Source organism: Anas acuta, chromosome 5 (assembly GCF_963932015.1).
Source record: "Anas acuta chromosome 5, bAnaAcu1.1, whole genome shotgun sequence".
NCBI classification, from domain to species: domain Eukaryota; kingdom Metazoa; phylum Chordata; class Aves; order Anseriformes; family Anatidae; genus Anas; species Anas acuta.
The window spans coordinates 54,584,247-54,611,064 of record NC_088983.1 but is presented as its reverse complement, the minus strand read 5'-3'; the positions used below and the strand labels follow the sequence as shown (position 1 = coordinate 54,611,064).

Here is a 26,818-nt window from a genome sequence, read left to right as displayed (position 1 = left end):
GGTGCAAGGGAGAAAAATTTTGTATTCACAAACATGTTCTTTCATCTCTTGATTAAAGATTTCTTCTTGACTATTAGAGATAAAGGCTCTGTTTGCAGTAGCTTCCTGTATTTACAAGTTCAAATTAAGCCTTGAAATAATGATTTCCCATTAATCACGCTTTTAGGAAAAGTTTAATTACAAAATATGAAATTGCAATCTTTCCATCTTGGCGCCTGATAACTTTCTAAGGTATTGCATGCCTGGTAGCATCCAAGCACATGTAAACAAGTGCAGGGAGTCTGGCTTCCACCCCGGCCACCTTCAGGGACTTCTGCAGGAATTAACTCCTCCCAAATGTCTATTAAAGCCAGGAAAACTCCCAAGGTTTTGCACGTGCTGAAATGGAAAAGGCAAATGACCTTGAACTTTTTAGTGATTTTCCAATCACTAAAGCCTTTCAGTTGTGGCATATTCTTAATCAAACTGTGAGAGTAGAACCAAAACACATTGCCTCTTTGAAATGGCTCATTTTTTTCATCAGGATTTATTTTTTTTTCTGAAAGCAAAGTTCCAACTGAAAATAATACACGGTATTTCAATTTAATATTTTAGGAATAAAAAAAAATTAAATCCCTTCCCCAGACCATTAACCATTTCATTCAAGTTTTTGAATGTCTGAAGGCAGATTACATATCATCGCAGTTTTTGCTGTTTTCTCCCTCTGTGAAAAGAAATACAACTTTAGAATTTAAAAAAGAAAAAAGAAAAAAGATAGGGAGGGACGAGGTTCTTCTCCCCTCTTGCTGAGTCAGCTTCTTAACTCTGCTAATTCAATATGCTAACTCAGTCTGCATTTTCTCCTCGTTTCCACTCTTCCTACCGTGCAATTTTCTATCATGAGACTAAATTTTCTTTCCACCTATTACAGAGTATAGGGCAACGTCACCATTGTGAAACAATTTTCAACAGCCTAAACAGGGTTTTACAGACCAACTGACAGCCCTACAATAAGATTGGCTTGTGACAGCTTTTTCCACATTCCCTCGAACATCTGCTGAAACAGCTGGGAACAGAGAGCTCCAGCCTGTGACTAGTCACTCACTCAAAGACCACCAGCAAGCACTCAACAGAAAAGGTTTGGCCAACTACTGTGCTAAATAATACGCCATCCCCAGGGAGATGAACCAGCTGAACCAAATGTTTCCCCAACCACCCCTATCAGCTATGTTTCTCCATCCCTCCTCTGTAGCCCCTTCAGAGTTCCCACTGCAGCTTCACCCAAGCACAGCTCTCCTTAAAATAATCTGACTGTGCTGTGGGGTTTGGACTTCAGGGTGCTTTTTTTTTTTTCCATGATGGACACACAGTCTAAAACAAAAAAAATAATGGAAACATTATTGCTGAAGCATCTGGCCTTCTAACTTGAATTTTCCTAGCAAACTAAAAGGATAGAATCAAGACTGCATAAACACAAGAATGAAGACAGACACATATATAAATAATTTTGAGAGCTAGACCAGAATAAAAAAAGTGTGAAGAGATGAATACACCAAAAACGAAACTTATTTTCCTCAGAAGTTTTTTACTCTACCAGACCACACTGGTAACAGTCAGTACTTCAGAGAGCTTCTGCTCTTTTTGTGATCCGTTTCAGTGCATCCCAAATGCCTTCTGCAAGGCATAGAAGATTCTGAGGATACTTCTGACAATCAGTATAAAAGCACCTGATAAATAAGGTGTTCAGAAATAGCTGACTTCTGAATTTTGTAGGAAACAATTACTCCCAATGGCTGCCCTTTATTTCTTCTGTCAGTGGACTTCTAGAAGAATAAATAGCTCACCAATAAATACAAATGAGAACCGCATTAAAGCAACACAGACAAAAATGCAATGTCCATTTTTAAAACCAAATTCATAAGAAATATTTCGAAATACTAACTCTCCCTTTCTCCCTATTCTGCACCCCAAATACTCTTTTAGCTTGTTTTCTTGTTGTTTTTTGTTTGTTTTGCTTTGTTTCTTTCCCATCAATTACATGGAGAAAAACGATCACATATTTGCTAGGTAACCCCCGATCTTGCATCTGTGGCTTGCACTTGCTCAGGTCACATTTCCTTGGTGCTCCTAAAAAACCCTTGCTCCTTAAACGCTCATTAGATAAATTCTGTTGCAGCTCTTCAACAGAGGCTGGCTTAAGTTGCTCTGCAGTCATAATCATTTTGAAAGGCTCACCAAAAAAATATCAAAACAATTCAAGGTCACTTCCCTATATACTCATTCCACTTCCCCATTTCATTTTTTATGTAGCCCTTATACGGAATCATAGCACGGAACTTGGGTGTCAAGGTGCCCCCTTACCCTCTTTTCCTTTGGAACCTTCTAGATTTCAGGAAATGATTTGTTCCTAACCAACAGCAATGCATACAGCAGAGATAGATATATTTGCCCTTGTGTCATGCCTCCCTCTCCTCTCACCATTGAACTGATGGGATTTGCTCCTGTGAAGTGATTCCTCATCTAGTGTCTTTTTGAAGCCCCTTAAAGGGAAGAGCAGTTGTAAAGTCAGAATGCAAGAAGATGAGGGCAAACCCATGCTGCCATGCTAAGCCAGAAACAAATTATATAGCCTGTTTTTTTTGAGTGTGTGGGACAGAACTGTGTTCCTTTCTGTGTTGCCTAGAGGAAAAGCTGGTCATCTGTAACCTTCAAAGCTCTAAAGTACAAAAAGGAATATCCTGACATGTTCTACTGCCTGGTCAACTGGGAGATGAACACTTCCTCTGGTGCATAACAAAGCTCTCAGAACATCATTTGTAAGAGCAAAACTGCTGGCAAACAGTTCTTCTGTGCATCTTTAACGAAAGAGCACTAGCATTATATGAGGATGTGAAAAGCAGATACACTAACTAGAAAGCTGTTAAGACGACATACAGCAATAAAACCAGTCTTACAGCCCTGTCGCAAGTCTGGATTCAAATGACATGTAGCCAAGAAAAGCTTAACAGAACTATCAGATGAAGACTGACCCTTAGCTAACTCACAGAGTTTTTCAAACACAAAGGTGTAGCACCTTGGGGCACTGAATTTAAGCACACAACAAACATGTCAGAAGAACATTGGGTGTCTTCACATTAACAAAGACAGCAAGACACCTCGTGTATAAACGTCACCTCCTGTATGTGACATTCAGTTTTTGAACTCTCTGTCCTTCCTCCAGTTCAAAGCCTCCTTTTACTCTGTGCTACTGCAGGGAACTGGGGGACAGCATGGAAAGCCTTCCATCTTTTAATCCCTTTCATTCAGCACTTGGAAATGGCTGTATCTGTGCCGAAGGCTACAATACGATACTTAACACCCTCACTTGTATACAGAAATGGCTGTGGTGGGGAAGTGAAAAAACGTACGTTATTCCAGAAGTATCACAAACTTATCTTTTTAACCAAGTCTGAAATCATCAAGAAGATTGGGGTTGGTTTGGAGTCGATGTACTGTACATTTCACAGGAAACAGAACTGAACTAGGGTAATATTTACCCCTACATAATTCCACCGATTTTTACACTTCTTCAAGCTTCTCTGAACAGTTACCCTTCCTATCTCCTGCTGCTTCATAGCACATCATACATGATAGCACCCATTCTTCCATCCGTCACGTTCTTCTTGCCCACATTTAGCTGAACTCATTAAGGCATTATGGATCCCCATTTCTAACCGTCTCACTTCATTAAGGCCTTCTCATCTGCTCCAGTACAGTAACAGTTCTGCAAGAATTTTTAATTTCCCTGTAGAGGCATCTCCTTGCTCCCCACAGTTCAGAGGCTCGATCTACATCTCAGGCTGTACTTCTCCTATTCCCACATTGCAAAGCCCAGCACTGTCTCATCCAAGATTTCTCCCATCAAGAACAAGTTTTACCTTGAACAGGACCTAACAAGGCAGCAGCAGAGACAAATAAGAAACCCAGTGATTGCTTAGACTATGTGAAGGAGACATCTCACCCCAATCATTTATTTACATAAAGATTTGGAATGTGTCTCATCTTGCTTTTTCTCTTACCAAATGAGTGACAAGGAGGCCCCAGGTAGTATCTTGACTTCCCAGTAACACTGAGTACTGTACCTTCTCCTGGATCAAGATGCACACAAGTGGCTTACTAAGCCACTGCACTTTGAAGCCCCTATTCCCACCTCCACCGCCAACATCATTAGTAGTAGAGCTGAGTGTGCCACCAGGTGCCTGCACTTCAGAATCGGGTCTAAGAAATGAAACGGCAGTGTACCCTACCTTGGTCTGCAACAGCTTCGATATTCACTTTGAGCTCATTTGCCATGAAGCCAATAACTGAGAAGATGACAAAGCCTGCAAATATACTTGTGGCACTGTTGGTACATGTGACTATCAATGTGTCCCTGCAAAGAAAACACAAAAAGACAATCGCCTTGTTTTTAATACACAGGAGGGGGTTGGACATGTTTCAAATGTCTCTCACATGCATGCACACATTCTGTGGAAACACTGACAAAGGCAAATTTTACACTTATCAGGTGAACATGATTCTGGTTGGAGACAGCAGAAGTCTTCACACCACCAGATATCAGATGTTCAAGTTTCCATCATTCACATGCCATAAAGGAAGCCACAGGTTAAAGAAGACATTGATTGTTTCTGCTCTTAGAATCTCTGAAGACAGCAGCAATGACAACAGAGTTCATAATGGAGTGCTTTACTCTATACCTAAGGTGGCCATCTGCTCACTACGTTACATACGGACTAACCACTGTTGCTCAGGTAAAATATTTTTTGTCCTGTATTTTTCTACACGCAACATTCAGGGTAAAGCTTTCTGTACCCTACAGCACCTGCTCATCTGTAGAGGTACAGCCCTCGGTGATTGTTGTTGGGATGGGAATCTCAAGAAATCCGTATCTGAATGCCATGCTATCATGGTTAAGTCCACGTGACACGACAGGAAACCAGCCATCACTGTCTTTGTCCATGATTTTTTCATTTGTTCTAGGATTTTTATTTTTTTTCCCCAAAAAAACACCCCTTAAACTACTAGGGCTGAGGAACAAAAGTCGCTTCCTTTAAATGCTTTTCAAACTTGGCTACAAATGCTTATTCCTACTGTTATTTCTTTGTCAGGAACAGAACGAAATGCAATCTGAAAAGCTGTTAAGAAGCTCACTGAGCTGGCAAGCTATAACAGAGCATCCCTCAACAGGAATGATTAGGTTAATTCTTTAAGCTTATAGGAAAAAAATATATTTGTTTGGAATCATTAAAGGTTAATCTTCTTCCAAAACACAGGTAAGTTTTAAGCAAATATTTTAGGTGCATGTTATGCAATGAATGTATATAAATTCACCACAACTGCAGATTATCTGAAGATGTTTAAATTGGATATGTAACTGAAAACTAGAATACTATTTGCAATATTAAAATGTAATGGATATAAAAATTGAAATGGGACAAAATAGTCAAGCTTCATTTCAGTATTCAAGATGTGTTGCAAAATTAACCACATTAGAAGTAATTAAGCTTTTCTAATTATTTCTGCTTCAGTCTCCCCATCCTCTCTAACATAAGTAAATCACAAATTCGGCGTTAAAAGCATAATATTATTTTTCTATTTCATTACCGCATATTTCATTCAAATTTGTCGTTAGCATTTTCAAATGCCACAAACCATTGTTCAATTCAGGCAGCAAGATATCATAACACCTATCACACTTTTTGCCCTGATATACTGAATGTATCCATTCATCACCAAAAAAATCAAAGCACAGGATAAGCATTTTCAGAAGTAGGACACAAAGGACAATTAGGTGGGAGTAACAATAAACAATGCTTTTACTTATCCATATTTTAAGGTATATTCAAGTATTTTTGAAAACTATTTTTGAAAACTAGTAGCAAGTATTTTTGGACTTCCTTTTTAAAATCTGGAACCACCTTTTTTGTTTTTTGTTTTTTAAAGGTACCTAAGTATATGTTCCGTATACAATACCTAGAACTTACAGAATATTGATAGGATATTGGAGTTCAAAACCCAAGGAGCCTGTGCTGCTCTTAAGCCTTGATTCGGGGAAGTTTTTAAGCGTGCTGTTGGATAGTCCCTGCCTAGCCAGCAGCACATGCTGTCCTGAATCAGCACATGCATCCTTGCACAGGAATCAATGAAGGTTTGCTTCAATAGAAACAAGACCTACTCTAAAGACAGCAAAATATCAGTTAAACATTCTGCTAATGTCACTTGCTTTTGTTGTTTTTTTCCTTGTCTACAGATATTCATCTGGCACACACTCCTTGTTGAAAATATGTACTATGCCACTAGTGAAATGACTTTACTTGCAAAAATAAATTTCACTGATTTCAAATAAACCTGATTTTGAATTTTACAACCTGAAATACATTCACACATGTGAATTAAAATTAAAAATCAATTAAAAATATGAGAATCGCATATAGAAATTGCATGTTGAACTCATGCACGTACAACAACAGCCAACTTGAGCTTATTCAACGTATTGGTTGCTCTTCAGCAGACACTGCCAACTGTTGTGGTTTCATAACGTTGCTCACAGCTGCTGACAGCTTCCCAAATTGGTTTTCAAGCTAAAACTGCCAATTCTGAACATAAAGAGTCAACAGGGACTATAATAAGGCTAAGGCTCATTGTGAGACTAGTAGGTTAGGACCGAGAAAAATAATAATAATAATAATATATATATATATCATTTAAATGAATATATATATATATATATATATATATAAAGAAGAAAAAGAAGAAAAAAGACAGAGGTGAGCATTCCAAACGACTACTGCAAGCTGGAAAATGTTGGCATTTTTGGACAAGACTCTTTTAGTAAAACTTGCGGATTTCACTCTTACATACCTGTAGCAATTATTATGGAATTTGTTGTAAGAAGAGAGAGTGATTAGACCTCCCCATGCTGCAGATAAGGAGAAGAAAATCTGAGTGGCAGCATCCTTCCAAACCTAAGTAAGAAATAGAGGAGAGGAAATAACATTGGCTTCAGGAAGAAGAATTAGAGAGACCGGTAACACTAATTGTTACTGTTGGGGATTAACATGCAAACAGTTAATCCTGTTAACTGGTGAAATAATTTTTAGAGAAATGGATGTAAATAAAATAGCATTTACAAGTGAAATCCTGCCCTGAAATACAGTGTCCATTTGATTAGGAGTACTCTTCTTGTTCACCCAAAGTAAAATGATATTACCTTTGCCATTCAACACAATGTGTTACTTGTTACATATCAGTCTAAATAAGTTCAAAGGAAATACAAATCAAGAGGAAAAACTTGCATTGGGCACTGATGGTTTATCCAACAGTTACATTATCTTCTTGATAAAAGCAAGAACCTCAGCACTGTTGAATGTACTACTTATGAGTGACATTACGTTCCAATTAGGGTAAATTTCTGTTGTGAGATGTACATCAAATAGCATAGTATAAGGTAGGGCCATTCAGACTGGGCCTTATTTCCTCCCTTCAGAAGACAACACATGCTCAGCCAAGTCTCTCTTTAAAAATATTTCAAAAACATTTCAAATAAATAATGTAAAAAGAAAGTACTGCTTGTTCCATACTGCTTGATATTGGTGGTTCTTTAAAGCCTTAAATGCATTTAGATAAAATATTTCTGAACTGACTAGAATTTCCAAGGAACTGGTCTTATTTAAGAAAAATTTTCAAAATGTTCCAAGCACTGGTATTTCTATTTACAGGCTTTCCTACAAGTTCCGATTTTCCACCAAAGTGTGTAGTGCAGAAATGGAGCTAGACATATATGCACAAAATTCAGGTGTTCCTGTGCACGCTAACTAGTTTGAAGGTACTACTTGAACGCTACTTCAAAAGACACCAGCCAGTAAGGAGTCAACATTTCACCTGTCTGCGTGTAATATACAGCTATTAATTTCTGGTACACCGCAGAGAAATTTAAAAGCAGAAGTCCACTTGAATATTCTTGAACACTTACCTAGGGTTATACACCTGGTGTGTACAGATAGCCCCATTTTGCAAAAGGCAACAGTTCTCACATCCATTTTTGCACCCCAGGGAATCCAAAAATGCTCGTACTTAATGCATAAAGTCTATATTGTTTGCTCAAGATTTAATACTCTATCACCAAAGGACTAAAATACCTAAATACCTGCTGTTTAAAGAGATAAGGACATTAAGAGTTGCAGAATTCCCCACTGCTATTGACAGAGGAAGGAATTTCTTAGGACAGATTTCCTGAGATGTTTCTAAAAGTTGCTTTTTCTGCAGAACAGAGTCTGAATTCCAAGTTTCAGCTCAGGCTTCAATTCAGTCTCCAGCCTCAGGACAATTGAGAATAAAATTTAGGAAGCCAAGTGCTCCTGCACCATTTCATGCAAGTATGTGAGCCATGTGTGGATTCATGTCTACACCAATACAAACCACGTGTATTTTTGTAGCGTGTTTTACTGGTTTAATTGGCAACAAGCAGCTTCTTAGAATTCAGTGGAAATCATGAATGAGAAAGCAGAGGTGAAGCATTCGTACAAGTCAATCTTTTCTAAAGAGCAAAGCCGGGTACCAAATTCCTTAACTCTGTCCTGTACTACACAGAAAGTAACATTATTTCTTATAATACAGGTAGTACAATGATCACAGCTGTTGAGGGAAGAGGTGCTAGAGTACCTTGTATAATTTGATTTTGTTTCGTGTCTCGCAGTCAGTCTTCAAAACTGCATTATATTCTCAGCATCTCTAAAGAATTTTCTAGACAAACGCAGACAGGCTTATTATGTTACCTATTAAAAACCTCACATTTGCTCAAATCAAAGCAGCATCCACTCAGACACCAGCACATGAAAATCTGTACCTCCTTTTTAATTCCCCATTTTCCAAATGCGCTTAGTCTAAGAGATTCAGGTGAAATATTAAATATGAAGTAAATACCATATCTGTAACAACATACATTATAAAAGGTATGTGCAGACAAATGACAAACATCCACTGTAACAGCACTCCATAGAGGTGAAGAACAGGACTGCACAGATGCACTGCCTCTGCACACAGCAAACGCTTGCAACAGACACTAAGTGAGAAATCTGTAAGAGTTATTCATGCCATCAGGAGTTATAATTGCAATAATAAGCCCACCATAGCATCAATTAGCTTCTCCCACTTGGGTGTGATGAAGTACCAGATTCCAGCTCCAGCTCCAGGTAGAGTTACACCTCTTATAAGAAGGATGATGAGAACTACGTAGGGGAATGTAGCTGTGAAGTACACCACCTGCAGAGACCAAAGAGGTCATTGAAAGGTTATATGAGAAGGGGAGTGGGGGAGTGGAAGCATTTCAATTTAGGCCTTAAAAGGGTAATTACTCAGGATCAGAGACAACAGGGGATAAGACTAGCAAGGCAACAGGCTTATTTCCCAGAATATCTGACAGAGTCAACATCTTTTGCAGAACTTCTTGCTGCTAGTGACAGGAATGATATCAATAGCAACAGTGGTAATAATACCTGGGATTCTAGAGAGAGAGAGGGGAAAAAAACAAGGTGAGTAAAGACTGGAGATCAGTATTAAGTTCAAGCTGAATGGAAATACCGTGTTTGATCCTTGTCCAGATAAATACTAACACAGCTCACTGGAAACGAAATGAGCAATGCCAGTAAATGGCACCTAAAGCCCTGATCTTTTCCCGATGTATTTCTCTGTATTTAACTCAACCTAAAGATTTTGTATTAGTTTGTACCTCCTAATAATTACATATCACCATGACAATGTTTATGGGCCCAATGAAAAAAAAAAAGTCAGCGTAACAATCAAGATACACCAAATGACTGTTAAATGCACAACAGAGGTTGTGTGCTTAATGTCTTCATAATTATCTAGTACAGAGCAGAGCTCTCTCTGTAGTCAAATAAAATGCTAAGTTGCAATGAGCTAGGCTGCACACTCTTCAAAAGCATTTTAAAACCTTTTGCACTTCAACCTCGCAGCCTTACATGGGCCAGAATCCTCTGAGCTGAGGTGACTTTTGAAACTGCTTTCCCAACTTCCCCCTTGCTGTTTCAATAAACTGCATTTTGTGCAGTGAATGAAATTTTATTCAATTGTCAGAAGAGATTCAATCCATTTCTGTCTAAGCAGTATTCCTGAGAAATATCTTCAGAGTTTAAAGCAAAGTGCATATACATCAATGAAACAACACGTCTGTATAGACGTAACACATTCTTGTCTTCATTTGTATTTCAGAAGCTACTTCTTTCTTTGTAGATAGGATTTTATTATTTATTGTACTTAAGTGTATCATTTCTGCAATGACTGGTATTTAAATGATGTAATATTCAAACAGCATTACACAATTAATATGTAATCGTTGTTCATCAAGAAAGGAACTAGGTTTAAATCAATAATGGCAATTGGAAGCCAGCTATTAAGGTTCAATAAAATTACTATAATTGCTCAAGTCTACACTGAGAAAAAAATGAAGATATTCATTTCAAGAGAAGAGCTTTTCCCCTATTAGATAATAAAACTTAGCAACATTAGCATGTCTATCCAACTTCAGTAAAAAAACAAATGGCTCAAACAATAGAAAAACTCTAATCTAGAAGACTTGACTGTATGGAGCATTCACACTACTTCAGCCCCAAGAAAGGTTTTACACAGACTTATCTAGCTAGTCCAGCAGAGCATCATTTCCACTCTTCATTTTAAAACAAGTGTACTTTAGGATTCTTAAATTAACTGGAACATAATTGAGCTATCCTGATACACATTGTTCAGGGATTTGTGCCTGCTCAACTAGTTTTTATGGTGAACCTAGATGCCATTTTGTCATTTAGATAGGACCTACACAACTTCTTCAGCAGGTTAGTTGTCCCCACATGGTACTGTACTAACAAGAATATTGAGTCCTCCAAGACCAGTTGACTTTCTTCAGCTGATCCCCAGCATATTAAATAGACAGACCCACATGGCTGCAATTGACCACTGCGGGCACCTTCCTGAGAGCTGCCTGAGGAGCCAGACACAACTGTTTGCAGACCAACAGATCTCACTTTGCATTATTATGTTTGTTAGAGGCAGCAAGAACCACAGGGCCACATATTGACAGTTACCTGAATGATTTCCACTTGCCCCCTCACTACAATCACCTAACCATCAATAGCAGTTTCTTATCCCTGGCACCAAGAAGCCAGTATTTCTTTTGGCCGCTACGCCTGTCTTACCTAATATCTCCTGCCACATCCAAACCAAGTTATTCTCCTCTACATCTTCTGTTTCCTGGCTCTGGCCTTTCATGAAACAGTTTTTCCTGTCACGCTACATGTAATAAAAAACAAAAAACACTCAACTTTCCCCTTGTACTCAAGCCTCTGGATTTTCTGCTCATTTCCAAGCTAGCTCATAACAGATGTTGTCAGCTTCTAGATGCAAAGGGGTGGCTTGAAATTAGCTACCCGGTGACAAACTGTAGAAAATTCATAGCTGCCTCTGTACATGCGTTACCTTTAACACAGAAAATATATAGTTATTCCATTCCAGTCTTGGCATTTTGCTTTGTTTCATTTGTGGGCTGTTTTTTTTTTGTTTTTATTTTTGTTTTGTGTGTGTGTTGTTGTTTTTTTTTGTGTGTGTGTGTGTGTGTGTATGTGTGTGTTGTTTATTTGTTTTTGGGGGGAGGCATTTTTTCAGCCTACAATTATTAAATGAACTGCATTTATCCTATAGTATCATCTAACTTTTTGACCTACAAGCTAATTACAATGGCATTGAAGTCTCAGATATTGCATTGCTGCAACTGCCATGAAAAACACCCAAAGCAGTGCTGCTGCTGAAAAAAAAAAAAAAAAAGGGTTGCGTTTCCCTGCGCAGACAGCTGCCTAGACAATTAGGATGCCTGCACTTGCAAGTCCATGAGAGCACATGTTCCCTCTTTGTATGGCTGCTGGTTAGGACACAGGGCAGAAAGCTGAACATCAGAGAGGCAGAGGAGAACATGACACAGAAGTATAGGAGGGAGATGGGAGATGTCAGAAACAGGAAAAGGGAGCTGGATTACTGCAAGAAGTTTTAGGAAGAGGCATGAAGTAGTCGGGAAAACAGGATACATACTGTCACAGCTCAAACACCACAGAATGATTTAAGTTCAGTTCTGATTTTAAAACACGTTGCTTAACATCTTAGTGTACATCGTAATTTCCCAGATTACAGTGACACCTGAGGTGACTGCGGGATTTCTGATGAATGCCACACACACTAGGGCACTGTTTCTGCCATCCAACTGCTAAGCACAGCTCAAGAGCTCATTTTCAAGTTTCCAAGTATTAGGGATCAAATGCTAAACCTGATTTCCAAAATTATCTTTTTAACGTTTTAGCTAGATAGGAAAACATGAACAGGAAAAAAAGACATTTCATTAATATGTAGCCATTTGCTGAAAACAAATTTCTGTACTTCAGTGCCTTAAACAAGAGCGTGATTCCCTCAAAGCAGGATGCTGCTTTCCTCTAAGCGTATGATTGCAAATATTTTTCTTACTTTTCCTGATGACTTGATTCCTTTAGCAAGGGAGGCATATACAATCACCCAGGCTAGGAAAAGAGACAGTGCCAAGGGCCATCTAATCTCACCAGGATATTCTATCCCAGCTGAAATCTTCAATACAAAGTACCTAAAAATTAAAATAAAAAGAAATTAAATTAAAAGGAAAAAAAAAAATAATGACAGCAACTGCAGGCAGTAATTCAGTGCTAATTCCTACGGTACGTAGTTCTGCTTTATCGTTCTCAGTGGCTTCTCCAGAAGGTTCGAGTGAATGTCACCATGTATTATTTTATTTATCTGCATTGCAGTAGGAGATAAAAATGCCATGCACGGGCCAACACCCCAGCTGTGCTAAGCACCAGAGGAAAAGAACAAAAATAATGCAGTGTTTAAAAATTATCTTTCATTGTTAATATGCATAAAGTGTATCATTTATCATTCTTAAGTATTTTATTTCTAGTCTTCTAAATAGTTACTTCTCGTATTACTGGTTGATTATCTGTATTACTAGAGATTTTTACTAGAGATTTTAGAGAAAGTAACGTAATATTTCAAAGGAAAGATCTTACTTGAAGTATTCTTCACTTCCGCTGACAAATGTTTTGTTTCCTTCACTGGTGAAGTTAACCATAGTCAAGTTTGGATAGGCACTCATACAGAAAGTAGAGTTCTTGATTTGGATTTTTGGTTGGTCACCAATAATGCATGAATCTGGGAGAGAAAAAAAAAGGAAAATAACTTGTCTGGATTTACAGATTGGGTGCAAAACAACAATAAAAAGCATTCTATTGTACACATCACTTGAGTTTCAGTTTTGCATTAGGTTTCTGTAGCAATGCTGTAAGGCTCAGAGTACTAGGTCTTAAAATGCCTCACGGTTTTTCCCTTTACACCCAAATGCTCAAGGTAGTAAAGAGTGTGGACCAAAAGCAGTTACAGGCAAGGGCTTGCAATAGGGGTCACTATCTAGTCTTCCTTTCTACACCACGTCAATACAACTACAGGGATGCGCATAAGCTCAGCTCCAAACCAGGGATGTGTGTCACTGGAAACAGGAGATGAGACTGGACAGGATTTTACCCCACACCAAACACCCTGCGCAGCACAGGCACCTTTCAGCTGTAAAGATTTCTTTTTTTTTTTTTTTTTTTTTTTTTTTTTTTTTTTTGACATTACAGTTCAGAACTTACATCTACCCTTGATGGTGAAAACATTTAAAAAAAAAAAAAAGGTAGCAAATGAATTGCTCCAAGCCACCTGGGTAGCACTCCCTGCCCTGGGCTGGGCACCGCAGCCCCCGCTGGCAGCAGGGAAAGAGCTGTGAAGACCCAAAAGCACATCCCAACTCACCTAGTAAAAGTTTGTTCTTATCTTTACAATCTGGTGTGTTCCAGGGGTTATTACAAGAAGCCCAAGGCAGCACGGGCACGAAGGAGGCGAACAGGTAGAAGAGTGTGTAGCACAGGATGATGTTGTAGTAGATGGCTATCAGGACAGAGATGATGAGCATCGCGATGCCGCAGCCTAGGAAAGAGCAGAGGGAGCCCAGAGGGGGCCACCATCACCACTGCCCGCACAGGAAGCCACAAGGGGTGCGGGTGGCAGGGGGGGCTCACCTTGCAAGGCAGGGATGGCTTTCCACACTGACACGGGGCCCTGGCTGGCGAACTGCCCCAGCGAGACCTCCAGGAAGAAAATGGGGATCCCAGCGAGCGCCAGCATCATCAAATAGGGGATGAGGAATGCACCTTTTGGGGGGAGAAATGACAGCCTGCTCAGCCCCAGCCCGGGCAGCCATCCCTGCCATCCCCAACCCCAGCAGGAATGGGGGAGCAGGGTTTTGGATTTCCAGCATCCACTTGAGGCAGCAGTGTTGTATTAGAGGAGCCCCCACACATGCTTTCATTTTGTATGTTTAACGGCAAGCTTACCTTTTATTTATTTTATTTTTTTATTATTTTTTTTCCCAATATTGAAGTGTTCCAAATGGTGAGTTCTCACCTCCAACAGCTCGGGAAGAGCCCGCACCACCTCTCTAAGGTCCGGAGCCCCCCACGGTGGCCTCCCCAGCTAGCACTCATTGCAGGTGTTTTTTTTAGGACAAGCACCACCTTATAACGAAATCTTGTCACAACTCGTCTACTTTGACTGCTGAACACCAGCTTTCCCCCAAACCAAAGCCAAGCAAAGCAACAAAAAGCCCCCAGCGAGGATTTTTGCCAGGTGTGACGGTGCAGTGCGGGTCCCGGGGGTGCCCGGCTCGGCGTCCCCGACCTCCGCTCCCCTCGTGCTTATCCCCACCGCAGAGGGGGGGGGCAGCTCAGCCACGTACGGAACTGCAGGTAGAGAGACAGGAAAAAGCCATCATACCTCCCCCATTCTTAAAGGCCAGGTACGGGAACCTCCAGACATTGCCCAGCCCCACTGCATAACCCACCATGGAGAGGATGAAATCCAGCTTGCTAGACCAGTTCCCTCGGGCTTTATTTTCATCCCCTACATCGTCTTCCTAAAGGGGGGGAAAGGAGGAAAAAAAGAAAAAAAAGAAAAAGATCGGACAAGAGCTACGCTTGCAAACGAGCATCGCGGAGCCGCACGGGGGGCACCTTCCCCTGCAGCCGCATCTGCCCGAGAAATTAGGCTTTCCTGTCGTGCCCCCCTCCTCTGGCTGCTCCCGAGGGAAGGAAAACGTCTGCTGCAGCCCTGGGATGGGGGGGCTGTGACAGTCCCCGCTGCCCGCCCCCCAGCTGGTTCCTCCGGGAGGGCGAAGGGCGCAGGGCTCGGCTCGCCGCTGCCTTCCCGGGGGGCAGCCCCTGCAATGCGCCGCGCCCGGCCGGGGGCGATGCCCTGGGGACAGGCTCTGCTCCTGCAGCGGAGGGCTTTTTGCCCCCGATTTCTGTCGGGACAAACACAGGCAGGACCGTACGCCCACTCCTCTCCGCAGGACCAGAGCCTCGGCTGGCTCTAGGCGCGGTAGCTCAGCACCGGGAGGGTCCCCTCTCTTCCCAGCTCCTGCCCCATCCCCGACCTGCTCCCACTGCTCCCCGAGCGGGCGCTGAGGGCCGAGCATCCCTTAATCCCTTATTACCGGGGGCCGAGAACCCCGGAGAGGAGGCTCTTACCCCCTCCACTCTGCCGGGAAGGACAGAAGTGTTGCCATCCGTGCCCAGTACCACGGTGCTCTGGCTCAAGGTCACCCAGGCGCCTTTGGCGTTGTTTTGCTCCAGAGAGCCCTTCCCAAGGTTCAGGGTAGCGTCCCCGTCCGTGCTTTGCAATGCGGGAATTTTGCAGGGGGGAATCGCAGCCTGCCCGGCGGCCCCGGCCCCAGCGGCGTGCTTGTAGGGGAAGCTCTCCCCGGATTCCCTCCGCACCGTGGAGTTGGCTTGCACCGGGGTGCTGCTGAGTTTGCAGATGCCGACCTTGGTCCTGTCGAAATCGTTTGGCTTGGCTTCTTCGGAGGGAAACGTTTTGGGGTCGTTGGAGAGCGAGCGGGGCAGCCTGGCCATCGCGGCGGGGGCTTGCGGCGGGGCATTTTGCGGCTCCTCCTCGGGGCTGCCTCTTCCAGCTCCCGCACCTTCGTTTGGTCCAGGAGCAACCGCGTCGGGGCTGTTGGCGAGCTGCTTGTTCATCTCCCTTTGACTGGCGTAATCCTAAAACAATATCACATATTTTACCGAACGGATTAAAAAAAAAAAAAAAAAACGTTTGGACAGCAGGATTTTTATTTTTTTTTTTTTTTTTTACCGATTGCTTCCCTCGTGCGCAAAACGCGTCTGCTAGAAAATCGGGATTAAAACCTGGGTGAATTTCGAGGGGCCCGGTTCCGCTGCTTGCCCTCTCGTTCAGCGTTAATATTCTGGCGGAGAAAGCAGCGAGGAACGAAAAAACCAAGCAAACAAACAAACAGCGGCTGCAAACCCGCAACTGGAGTTTTAGATAAATGTTCCTACAGCACTGCGCCGCCAGACCTCGTTAGATTGCACATCACGAGCGTAGGATGCTCCCTTCCCTATCACCAGTGTAGAAAGATTCTTTAATTTTACGCCCCATTTCCTTTCTGTCATTCAACAATGCACATCGGCTTTTCTCCCCCTACCTTTTTTTTTTTTTTTTCCTTCATACAGGCAATAGACAAGCTGCCCTGTAGGCAGCCAGGGATGTTTAAAAAAACAGCGAAATAGTGCTGGGGAGCGTTTCTGAGCCGGCTGCCACCTCTCAAAACCCGACAGCAAGCCGGGGAAACGGGGAAACAATCGCACCACCACCGCGGGATCACGGCCATCAGCAGCTGGCTTCCCTTCTGATTTTTCTTCGTTTTTAGAGGTGTGTGAGTCGAAAACGTGTTTTGAACCATTCTCCTGTACGCTAAATAGATTATTGACGACACCACCGTTTCCCACCAATTTAAAATTAAATTTCACAATGTATTATTATTATTAAACCTTAAGGACCCCGCGGGCAATGCCTCCCTTCCCCATCCCTTAAAAATTTTCTTTCCCGACGCACCCTGCCTCCGGACCCCCACGCACCAAGGCTTCCCAGCACTGCCTCCGCCGTGCCTGTCCTGGCTGCACCTGCGGCACCTCCGGCTGCTCCCCCAGCCCGTGGGGGCACGGAGCAGTGCCCCTGTCCCCGGGTGGGGGGACAGCAGCCCCTCTGCCTTGCAGGGAGAGAAAGACAGAGGCAAGTAAACGAGGCGGGCGCAGGGCAGCCAGCACAGAACTCACCTGCGAAGCCTCCCCTCGAGCCCTTCTAAGTGTCGAAGGAAAGAAATGAAGCGCTTACCATGCCTTAAAATCGAGTCGGTCGAGGTAAAAACAGCAGTAGAGGCAATTGACAGACTGGATTTTGCTCAGTCCAGAGCAAAGCTTCTATACTTCCTTGGGAAAGCCTGGGTTTGCGTCAGTGCATAGCAAGGTGCCCTTCGTTTGACATTTTCGTGATAATAAGAGTTTGATAAATCATTACCCTTGGATTCAGATTTTAAAGGGACAACCAGAAGCCTGAGCGCCGGCTAGCTGTCACTCATGCGGCAGTGGGATTGCGTGTCCCGTGTGACTCACGGGGGGCTGATTACTAAACCAGATCCTGCAGGAGCACACAACTTTCTTGCTGGTTATTAAGGGCAGCACGAGAAACACGTACTACTGCGTCCAAAAGAAGAGCAAAGGGGGGGAAAAACCGGCCAGTTCTGCCCCTCTCCCCCCTCCCGTGTGGTCCATCCCATTATTCTGCATTCCTGCAGTTCACATGGGATCGAAAGTTAAAACAGCTTATATATATGAAAAATTCCGTATATACATATATATATATGGAATATATATATATAGTGTATAAAGTGTATAAATATATATCTCTCCGCATAGCTATTTCCAGAGAGAGACGTTCACTGTGTATATAGTGCACAAACAAGTTAATTGTGTATCCCCTGGTCTCCCTACACCACTGTACAACACCACACCGTCTCTTTTCACTGTGCCTCCTGGGGGGAAGCCCTCAGCCCCAAGTCAGTCAAGGGGACACCCGCCATAAAGCCATCTCCTCTTTCACCAAAGCCACTTAAAGAGTTAAGAGGGAGCGAAAATGACAGCAACTGCAGTCAGGTCATATGTGTGCTGCCCTCACCCATCAAAGCATTTTTTTTGTTTGAGAACTGGGGGAGATTCTCAGCGCTACAAGCCCGAAGTTGCGCTGGAATCGTTTTTTCAACGAAGTCATCCACCCATCACCACCTCCCACGCTATTTGCCACCTGAGGGGCTTTCTCGGAGATTTGTTGCTCACGAGTCAGTTTTTTTTCACCCTGAAGAAATTAAAAAAAAAAAAAAAAGAAGTGCGTTGGCAAATCGGGATGCTCCCTAAGCAACCTTCCCGGTTGTTTTCGCGTCAGAGGAAAAGCTGCTGTTCCCCCGCACACGCTTTGCTAGCGTCAGCTTCTCCCGGGGCTATTTTACGTCTTAGCGTAAGCAGTGTGCACCTACTAGGGGGAGGAAGGAGGGGGCTACGCTCCCCGGCACCCCACGCATCTTTGCACGTCCTCGGCTACTGCGGGGCTCGGCGCGCCCCCGGGGCTGCCCGCGGGGACACCAAGTCCCCCCCCGAGCAGTGCCACCCAGAGCACCGCGACAGCAGATGGGAGGGGGGTGAACGAAGCAGAAAATTTTTAAAAATCGTTTCTTTTTTTTTTTTTCCCTGCAGCAAAGATCAGAGCGTTTCCCAGGTGGGAAAAATAAATGCTTTCACCTGGCAGCAGAGCTCCTGAGCGTTTTTACGCCACAGCTCGCCTTAACCTCTGCTGCTGCAGCTGCTGAAAATATACTTAAGCATCAACACCTGTTTTTCCACGCACATAATTGTACCGAAATACAGGTGTTTTGCGCACAGATCCTTTCATACAGCCTGCGCTCTGCTCCTCTCTCCAAGCAGATTTCTCCCCCGTTTCCTGCCCTCCCTGCATGCAGCACAGAGCCCCCCAGGAGCAGGGCTCGGGGGGAAGGCAAGCAGCGCTTGGCAGCGGTTCTGCGCTGTTGCAGAGAGCCGCAGAGCCGGCTGCCCACAGCCTGGGCAGGGTGGGAGCCCCGTTATGGTGCCCTTCAGGTTAAAATAACGCCTCTAAAGAAGGCACGGGGTGAATTAAAGCAACACGGCAGCGCCCCAAGAACCAGGCGGGTCGGGAAGTCCCCGCAGCTCCCCCAGGAGCGCGGGGCTCTCTTGGTGCTGCAGCGAACCGACCCCCCTCGTTCCCCACGGTCGATCCCAAGCCACGTTGTGCCCCAAGCCCTGCTCCTGCCGCCCCGGCAGCACCCAAAGGCCCTGACACCGTTTCGCCCCCACCCAGGAGGGGACGCGGTCTCCGTCAGCCGGTCCCCAGCCACGGCTGGGAGGGGGGGATCCATCGCCAAGTCCCACAAGCAGGGGTCCGACGCCCCCCTTGCCGACCAGAAAGTTCATTTAAGCGGCTTCTCCGAGCTCCGCCTGGGTTTCCCGAGGCCCCTCACAGCCCTGAGCCCACGGGGACCAAGGGGACACCCCCCAGCCTGTCCAAAACGGGGGACCACCCCCCCCGCTTCCCTGCTGCGACCTGCGGAGCGGAGGAACGAGCGCCTCCGTTTTAATTACTTTGTCAAAGATGAAAAATAGCAATTGATTATTTTTTTTTCCCATGCCCGCCACCCCTCCTCCTTCCCCCCCTTTGCAGATAAGCAAACGACGGGGAGGGGGGAGGCGGGACCCCCCTTCGGCAGCCCCACAGCGCACCCCCCTCTCCTCTCTGCAACGAAAAGAGGAGCCCGGGGGGCAGGGGGAGGAAAGGGTGCCTGAATTTCAGCTGAATGTCAGCCTCCCAAGGCGGATGGGCACCGCCCGGCCCTGTTATTTAAGGTGAGGGGGGGTGGAAGGATGCGCACAAACGGCGGCTGCCGAAGGGGCCGCCCCCGGTCGCCCCCCGCACCCCCTGCGGGTTTTTCCTTGCTCCACAACACGGACCCCAGCCCCATCCCGCTGCCCGCCCTGCAGAAAGGTATTGTGTGTCCCTCCCCCCCTTCCCCCATCAGTGCTGTGCCTTAAGATTTAGGGTTTGGGTTTTTTTTGTTGGCGCATAGCTGTGGCTGTACCCGCTGTCACTCGAGCAGTGCGCAAGGCGCAGCCCCGCACAGCATCGCAGTCACCCTGCCCAACGAGGAGGCAAAGACAGAGCAAAACCCGTCCCCAGAAGCCAGCTCCTGCTCAGCGATATTCACCTTCACCTGCTCCTCTTTCCCTTCTCGTTCTAACCCCACATGCATGATTTTATAGCCTTAATTCAGCTCAACACTGTTTTTCCAAAGACCCTTTCTTAAGCCAACTATTCCCCGTACCAGGCTGCAGTATTTTGCCTCTCTCAGTTAATTATGTCCAAATAACGAAGAGATGGTCGAAATCTATAAAGTGATAATTACCTGTTATTTTTCTCTCGTGAATGCCTCGGGCTCATCCTGATGTTTATTAGCTATACTGTACTATTTCTGATGTGCTCGTCTCCATCTGCTCCAACCCGGATAACTCACTGGATTTTCAATAAATTGTCGAAGTCGGGCATCCTCACCGAAAAGGAATCCGTATGCTGCCAGATTTAACTCTTTCAGTGGAGACCACTGTACATAATGGAAAGGAAAAGAAAAGGGGATCAGGTGGGGGGGAAACAGAAGCATCTGGAGGAAATTTCTGCACCACTGGCCAAGCATTTATGCTCCTAACAGCTATTTAACCCATACATACATGTTTCTTCATTAGTCCATTTTCCCTAACTGCGGGGCATAATCTCGGTGTAGGGCATAACATACACAGCTTTGAACCTCCACTTGCTGATAGAAAAGGGCTTAAAGTAATACAATTAGGAAAAAAATATTTTAAAAGCCAACAGTACATATATTTAATGAACAAAATGATAAGCAGAAGCTATTTACAGCTCGAAATATATTCCCAGGATGTACCCCGGTGCAATGAGGACAAGGACACAGCTTTTCTAGCACCACAGTGAGCTGCAGGCTTTGCCTCGGCCGGTCTCTGCCCTCAGCAGTCCCCTGATACAGGTGAGGATGACCTGTCCTAGTACTGCAAACGATAAAAATTCATCTGTTGGAATGCACAGTGCTCAAAACTGGATTACTTCTTTTAATTGTGCAATTGCCTACGTAGGTTTACCACAGAGAACAGACAAAAAAAGCTTCCTTAAGTCAGCTCTTCCTTAAGTCATAGCTCTGTGCAGGGACAGCTGCAGAAATGCCACATAAAGTCATGCTTTGTAGAGGAATCGGAATGCTTTAGGATGTCATCAACCAGGTCATTTTATCTCAGTTTTGGCACAAATCTGTCGGGTGTGATGGACCAGACTGCCTGGATTTTAAGTATCCTAGCTATCGTACCTCAGTAACTTCTTACTATGTGAAAACAACATATTGAAGATGCCATATGCGGGGCTGAATTCCTGATCAGAAGTTTGCAAAAAATATCAAAATTTTTTCCCTAAAAATGAGATTATGTTGATTTTCTAGTCAGATGCCCCTGGGAAGACACCATAACCATCACGTGGAGAATAAACCAGATTCTAGCAGACAGCATCCATTTTATCACCTTTCACTCAGTGTCTTAATCACTTTTGACTGTTGAGTCCAACACAGTAAGAATGAAAAATAGTGCATGCACCTCCATGAGGCTATCTCACAACACTGACAGCAGGGTCCCATTTTCAGAAAACACTCAACATAGAAATGAAAATGCTTCCGTTTTCTCCATGGCACATTGTGTTCTTCATTTGGATCCTTTCAATTTCTGACTGGGAAAAAAAGCCTCAAACTTTTCATGTGCTCTCTCATAGGAGCTGCTTGGTTGAGTGCTTCTCAATGACTTTTTCCTCTTTCACTGTGAAAGGGGAAATCCCCCAATTTATAGCAAATTGGATCATGGTGATTGTTATACAGAGATAATGACTGAACCGCGATCCCTCTGTCAGCATGAAATACAAAATCCTACACTTCTTCCTATAGAGCGCCAAATGAAGAAACCCATCTGTTCACACTCTTGATCAGTCAACTCAATGTTGGGATGTAAATCTCCACCAGCGAGTAGTTTGGAAGAGCAGTTCACAGGAGCAGTAAACTGTCAGGGTCTTAGGTTGAATGTAGCTCTCCTTCATTTTGAAGAGTACGAGTTAGGAACAGGTTTGCAGCTACAGCTACCGTCACCAGGACATCCATTAGGCAGACATAGTAACGACTCCCTATCCTGAAAGCTACCAGTCCCACCACTGTACTTGCAGCAGCTCTGTGGGAATATATTGGTGGAAACGCTTCACCTACTCACATCCTGCTTAGTAGGCTCTCAGTCTAAGTCCAGACAGAGCCCCTTTAGTAGAGTCTAAGCCTTGGGTGAGAAAGAGTCGGGTATGCCAACACTGTGGCAGCTGGGAACTACCCCGTGGTTGAGGAATGGAAGATGGGGATATATTACATAGCCACTTTTCAGCTTCATTACACTGTCAGATGGCTCAAAGGGGCTGGCATCACAGCAGAGAATCTGGCTTACAGCTTGTACACATGTGGCTGTTTTTCAACGGCTTCTCGGCTGTTAGTCAAAGCTACCTAATCCCATCGTGTCTGCACTTCACTAAAAGCAGACCTATGATCTATAACCATGCTGTTTTCTGGACGTGCTGAACCAGCCTCGGACTGCAGCATGCCTTCAACTTTAATTCTTAGCAGACAACAACAATATTGGCAACAAAAAATTAAGTTTCAATTTACTCCCTAAGACAACCTGTGCATTCAGTGTAGAGTACTAGACTTAAAACAAAGACATTTAATTGCTTTAAAATAGCTAGAAAACAAACAAACAAGCTTCTACTGGTCTACATGTAGAAATCAGGTTTAAGCATTCTCTTGGGCATGAATCTCAGAGTAATTAGGATGACAGTGCTTTCCTATGGTATGAGATTCATTGTTTAAATTGTTACTTCACTAATTCCTATGGTTATCTTCTGGAATTGCAGACAGCTTCAACACTGAGCTCCACATATACCTAATGCCACAGTCATATCAAAATTTCAAGGTGATCCACTATCTAGGACCATGGAAATTGAAGCCAGACTTCAGCATCAAGACTATTTTCTTATTATGCTTCCAAGTTCACTCCTATGCTTGTCAGTAAGACGTGAAAAAAGATCAGAGGTATTTCAATAGCCAGTTTCTCTCACACACCCTTTTCATTTACTTTCACTTTACCCTCTCTCCAAATAAAGGCACATCTATCTAAGACACTCAGAGCATGTTTTCACATCATATCACAAATAACTTAACAAAATATAGCTAAATACCACAATTTTTCTTCTTCACTTCAAGAAGCAGACAAAACATGACAAGTACAGCCAGCCCATGGATGAGACTGGAGAAGGGAAGAACCTACTAAGGGCAACGTGAATCTGGAGTTCAGCTCTGCCAGAAGCCTCAAACTGATTGAACGTGGTATCACTTAGGTACCAAGTAAAATTCAAATGCCCTCTTGTGTGAACTCTCAGTACAGAGAGAAACAGTCTTGGGGAAAAACAAAACAAAAACAAAACAAAACAAAAAAAACATTTATGTTAATAATTTTTAAAGGTATTACTCATCTTACAGTTTGTAGGCAAATGCATGAGTATAAAGTATTGTTATACTGGCAGCTAGGATAATGTTTCACAAGTTTAACAAATTAAGTTTACTCCTTCCCATACATCCCCCAAGCCCCCCTCTGTCCATCCTTAACTGAAAGAAAAACTGGTATAAAAAACTGTTTACTAATCAGTCCTTATTACATAATCTTATCATCTCCAGATATATAACACTGCAACATGGATATGTCCTGAGGCCACTGTGCAATGGTTAACCCACAACGTGCTTTCTGAACTGCATCACACTGCAAGAAAGCCTTCCTCAAAAATTCAGCATTTTTTATCACATTGGCATTAAATGTTCCCCTTCCGATTTGTCCCTTCATTTATTTCTTGTCCTTTGCACAGAACATCAGCTGACCTGGCTTTATTGGCATTCTCCCTTCACTGTAGCATTTCACACTGACATCAGAGATTAACACCAAGTCTAAAAATAACTGGACATTATTAGAAAACAATCAGAATCAACACAATCTGATTACTCAGAGTTGCAGAAAAAAGAAAAAAAAAAAAGGTATTCCACCAGCCAATTCTGTACAGATCCCAAGATCAGGCTATAAGTCATCTTGACTGCAAAACGTAAGACAAAAAAACTTCAAGTTCATCCAAACTAACAGCAGCCCAGATCAACCTGTCATGAAGTCAGCGATATTCTAGAGCTTTAAGGCAGAGTTAAACATAGAAATGTACTAGAAGTTAATGGAGAGATTGTCATATTGGAAATTAGACCTTAGCCATCAAAGAGTAGCTTTCTGTCTGCCCCTGCTTGTCTTCAATTGCCAAGCCAGTCGAGTGGCATTAGGGCAAAAGAAACCGATTCAAATCAGTAAGAGCTAGCACCACAACAACCAGTGCTTCCTCATGCTGAGGTCTCAGATTTTTGCCTCGCTGAAACTGGAAGCTTTGTCCTAGACAGAAAGGACTGAAGAGATCCTGACAAAAAGCCTAGCTCCACAAGCTTTGGCAAAGTGATGTTTTTGCATTTTGCAGTCGTTTTCTACAATGCCTGGCCTACCAGCTCAGGCATAGCTGGTGGAACACGGTCACAGACTTCTGACCATTGTGAAAGGGGCACTCTTAGGTACTTGACATTTTCCACATTAGAACACATTTAGCATTGTATACTGGGCCTATGGCATCCACAGTAAGGTTGCTGACATGAGTCAGTACGAGATACAGAAGTTTGCTCTTGTTACTTCTTGCCTTGTAAGGAAGGACATTTGCTAAATCTTAGCATCTCCAGATATCCTTACTGCAGAATTGCATTTTTTTTGGATGACAGGTTTCAATTACAGTGGTTCATTGAGCGATACTATGAATAATTTTCTTTTTTTTCTCCTCTCCTCACTTTCCATTTTTTGCTTAAGATCATTTGCTCTGCTGCTTTTATTCTAACCCCTCTATTCCCTTCAAGTCGATCAAAAAAATCAGAGGATAACCTATAATTCACATACCTGCATCTCTCGCACTGTGGCAATAAACATTCCTATGCTCATAAACACATTCCACTCCCCCACTCCTCCTCTAAAATGCAGCAGGGCAAACTATGCATTTAGTCATACTTGGAAGAGACTTGCTGGCAGTGGAGACATTTTCTTTTTCTGTCAGGGAGTGCTAGTTCTGCCACCTCAGCCTATGTGGGGGATTTGGCCAGGTGAGGAGATAGAGGCAGGCTGAGTCTTTTGCGCTGTCACCATTTCCATCACTGAATAGGAAATGGCTACAGGGATGCTCAAACTAGGGTATGATGAGCTGTTTGGTCAACAACTAGAGATGGTTTATGCCTGGACAAATGTATGTAATATATCCACCCGGACAAACCAATTACTTCACTGTCTGTATTCTCATCTCTCCTATGTCAGAGGAAATTTTTCAGGGCAGTAGTCGTTACTTTATAGGAGCAGTAACAAAACAGACCTCTGATCTAGAGGAAGGCTCCTGCCTCTTTCTACCCAATTTGCTCATCCTCAAGTAACACATCATTACTCAACTTCAAGCAGTAACATTTAGACAGACAAATGAAATTGATTTTGATGTCTGGAGACTAACCTGGAGAATTTCACCGAACTTGACCAGACGTTCCCTCCTCCAGCTTCTCGCTGGGACTGACAATTATTAGTGGACTCATTTCAGACAAAGAAAACAAGTTTGCTTGGTCTGTAGCCGACAGAGGCAAATTACAGATACCACACAGCCCTGATGCTGAGGAAAAACAAAGAACCTCAGAGAAAGTGAAGGAGCATAGAAGCACACACTTTAATGCAATTTTGACCGAGACAGAAACACTGTTTGGGGGCATGTGTCAGACACAGAGAAAAACAAAGAACACAAAGCAGCCTACAGGCCAGGAATGAACATGCAGTCCAGGGCAAAGTAGAAAAATACGTGCAAGATGGCACTGCTCCATATTCAGAGATGTTCTGCAAACTAACAACAGCTCAACAGTTCAAATCAGCTAACAGAGCCATCAGTGTTCAAACAGGGCACCCGTAACCTCATCTCATTTTTAACCTAGCAAGGTCGTTGAGAACTGCTACAAACCCCAGATCTTGCATGAGAGGCAAGCAGACCTGACATATGGCAACAAAGAGAGATACGTGCACACTCTGTGTTTACTTTTGTTGTGATTACCACCAGAAGTTGAGCATAGAGAGCTTGCATGTGAAGCCAATACTATTAACACCTATGGCAAGTTTTTACACCCCTTTCAAATCTCACACAACTAGTGGAAAGCAAGCTAGTGCAAACTCCCATCCAGACAGTGCACTACAACGATCATGCATTATCTGTACAATCTACAGCTGGCCTTTCATCATACTCATGCTTAACTCCCTGTAGAAACCCTCCACCAGCTGATGGCTCATACTCTCTCTTCTGTTTCCATGCTACTGATCATGAAAAATAGCTTCTCCCTGTACGCCGCAAGAGGTTGGTAGGGAGTGAAAAAAAAAATTCTACTTGTACAGGCATCTGTGAAGTACAGGAAAATGTAATAGGATCTGGTGACACTTTGTTAATCCACATTGAGTTCTAGTTGAAATAATTGCTGTATAAAGTTCCAGCAAGATGTTTTATTACCTCCTACCATCTA

The 26,818-nt window shown here is 43.4% G+C and overlaps 1 protein-coding gene across 1 annotated transcript in view; it reads right to left on the bottom strand.

The window, feature by feature from the left end:
• SLC6A5 (solute carrier family 6 member 5) overlaps positions 1-25,211 on the bottom strand; it is a 43,906-nt gene extending 18,695 nt beyond the window's left edge. The window contains exons 1-12 of the mRNA XM_068685425.1: positions 25,182-25,211; positions 20,591-20,677; positions 18,223-18,348; positions 15,669-16,196; positions 14,917-15,055; positions 14,163-14,294; positions 13,897-14,070; positions 13,116-13,257; positions 12,541-12,673; positions 9,145-9,279; positions 6,880-6,983; positions 4,266-4,390 (exon numbers count right to left, since the gene is read on the bottom strand). Coding sequence (XP_068541526.1) covers positions 4,266-4,390; positions 6,880-6,983; positions 9,145-9,279; positions 12,541-12,673; positions 13,116-13,257; positions 13,897-14,070; positions 14,163-14,294; positions 14,917-15,055; positions 15,669-16,196; positions 18,223-18,348; positions 20,591-20,677; positions 25,182-25,211 — 1,855 coding nt within the window. The remainder of the gene's footprint in view (positions 1-4,265; positions 4,391-6,879; positions 6,984-9,144; positions 9,280-12,540; positions 12,674-13,115; positions 13,258-13,896; positions 14,071-14,162; positions 14,295-14,916; positions 15,056-15,668; positions 16,197-18,222; positions 18,349-20,590; positions 20,678-25,181) is intronic.
• Between the last annotated feature and the right edge of the window lie 1,607 nt (positions 25,212-26,818).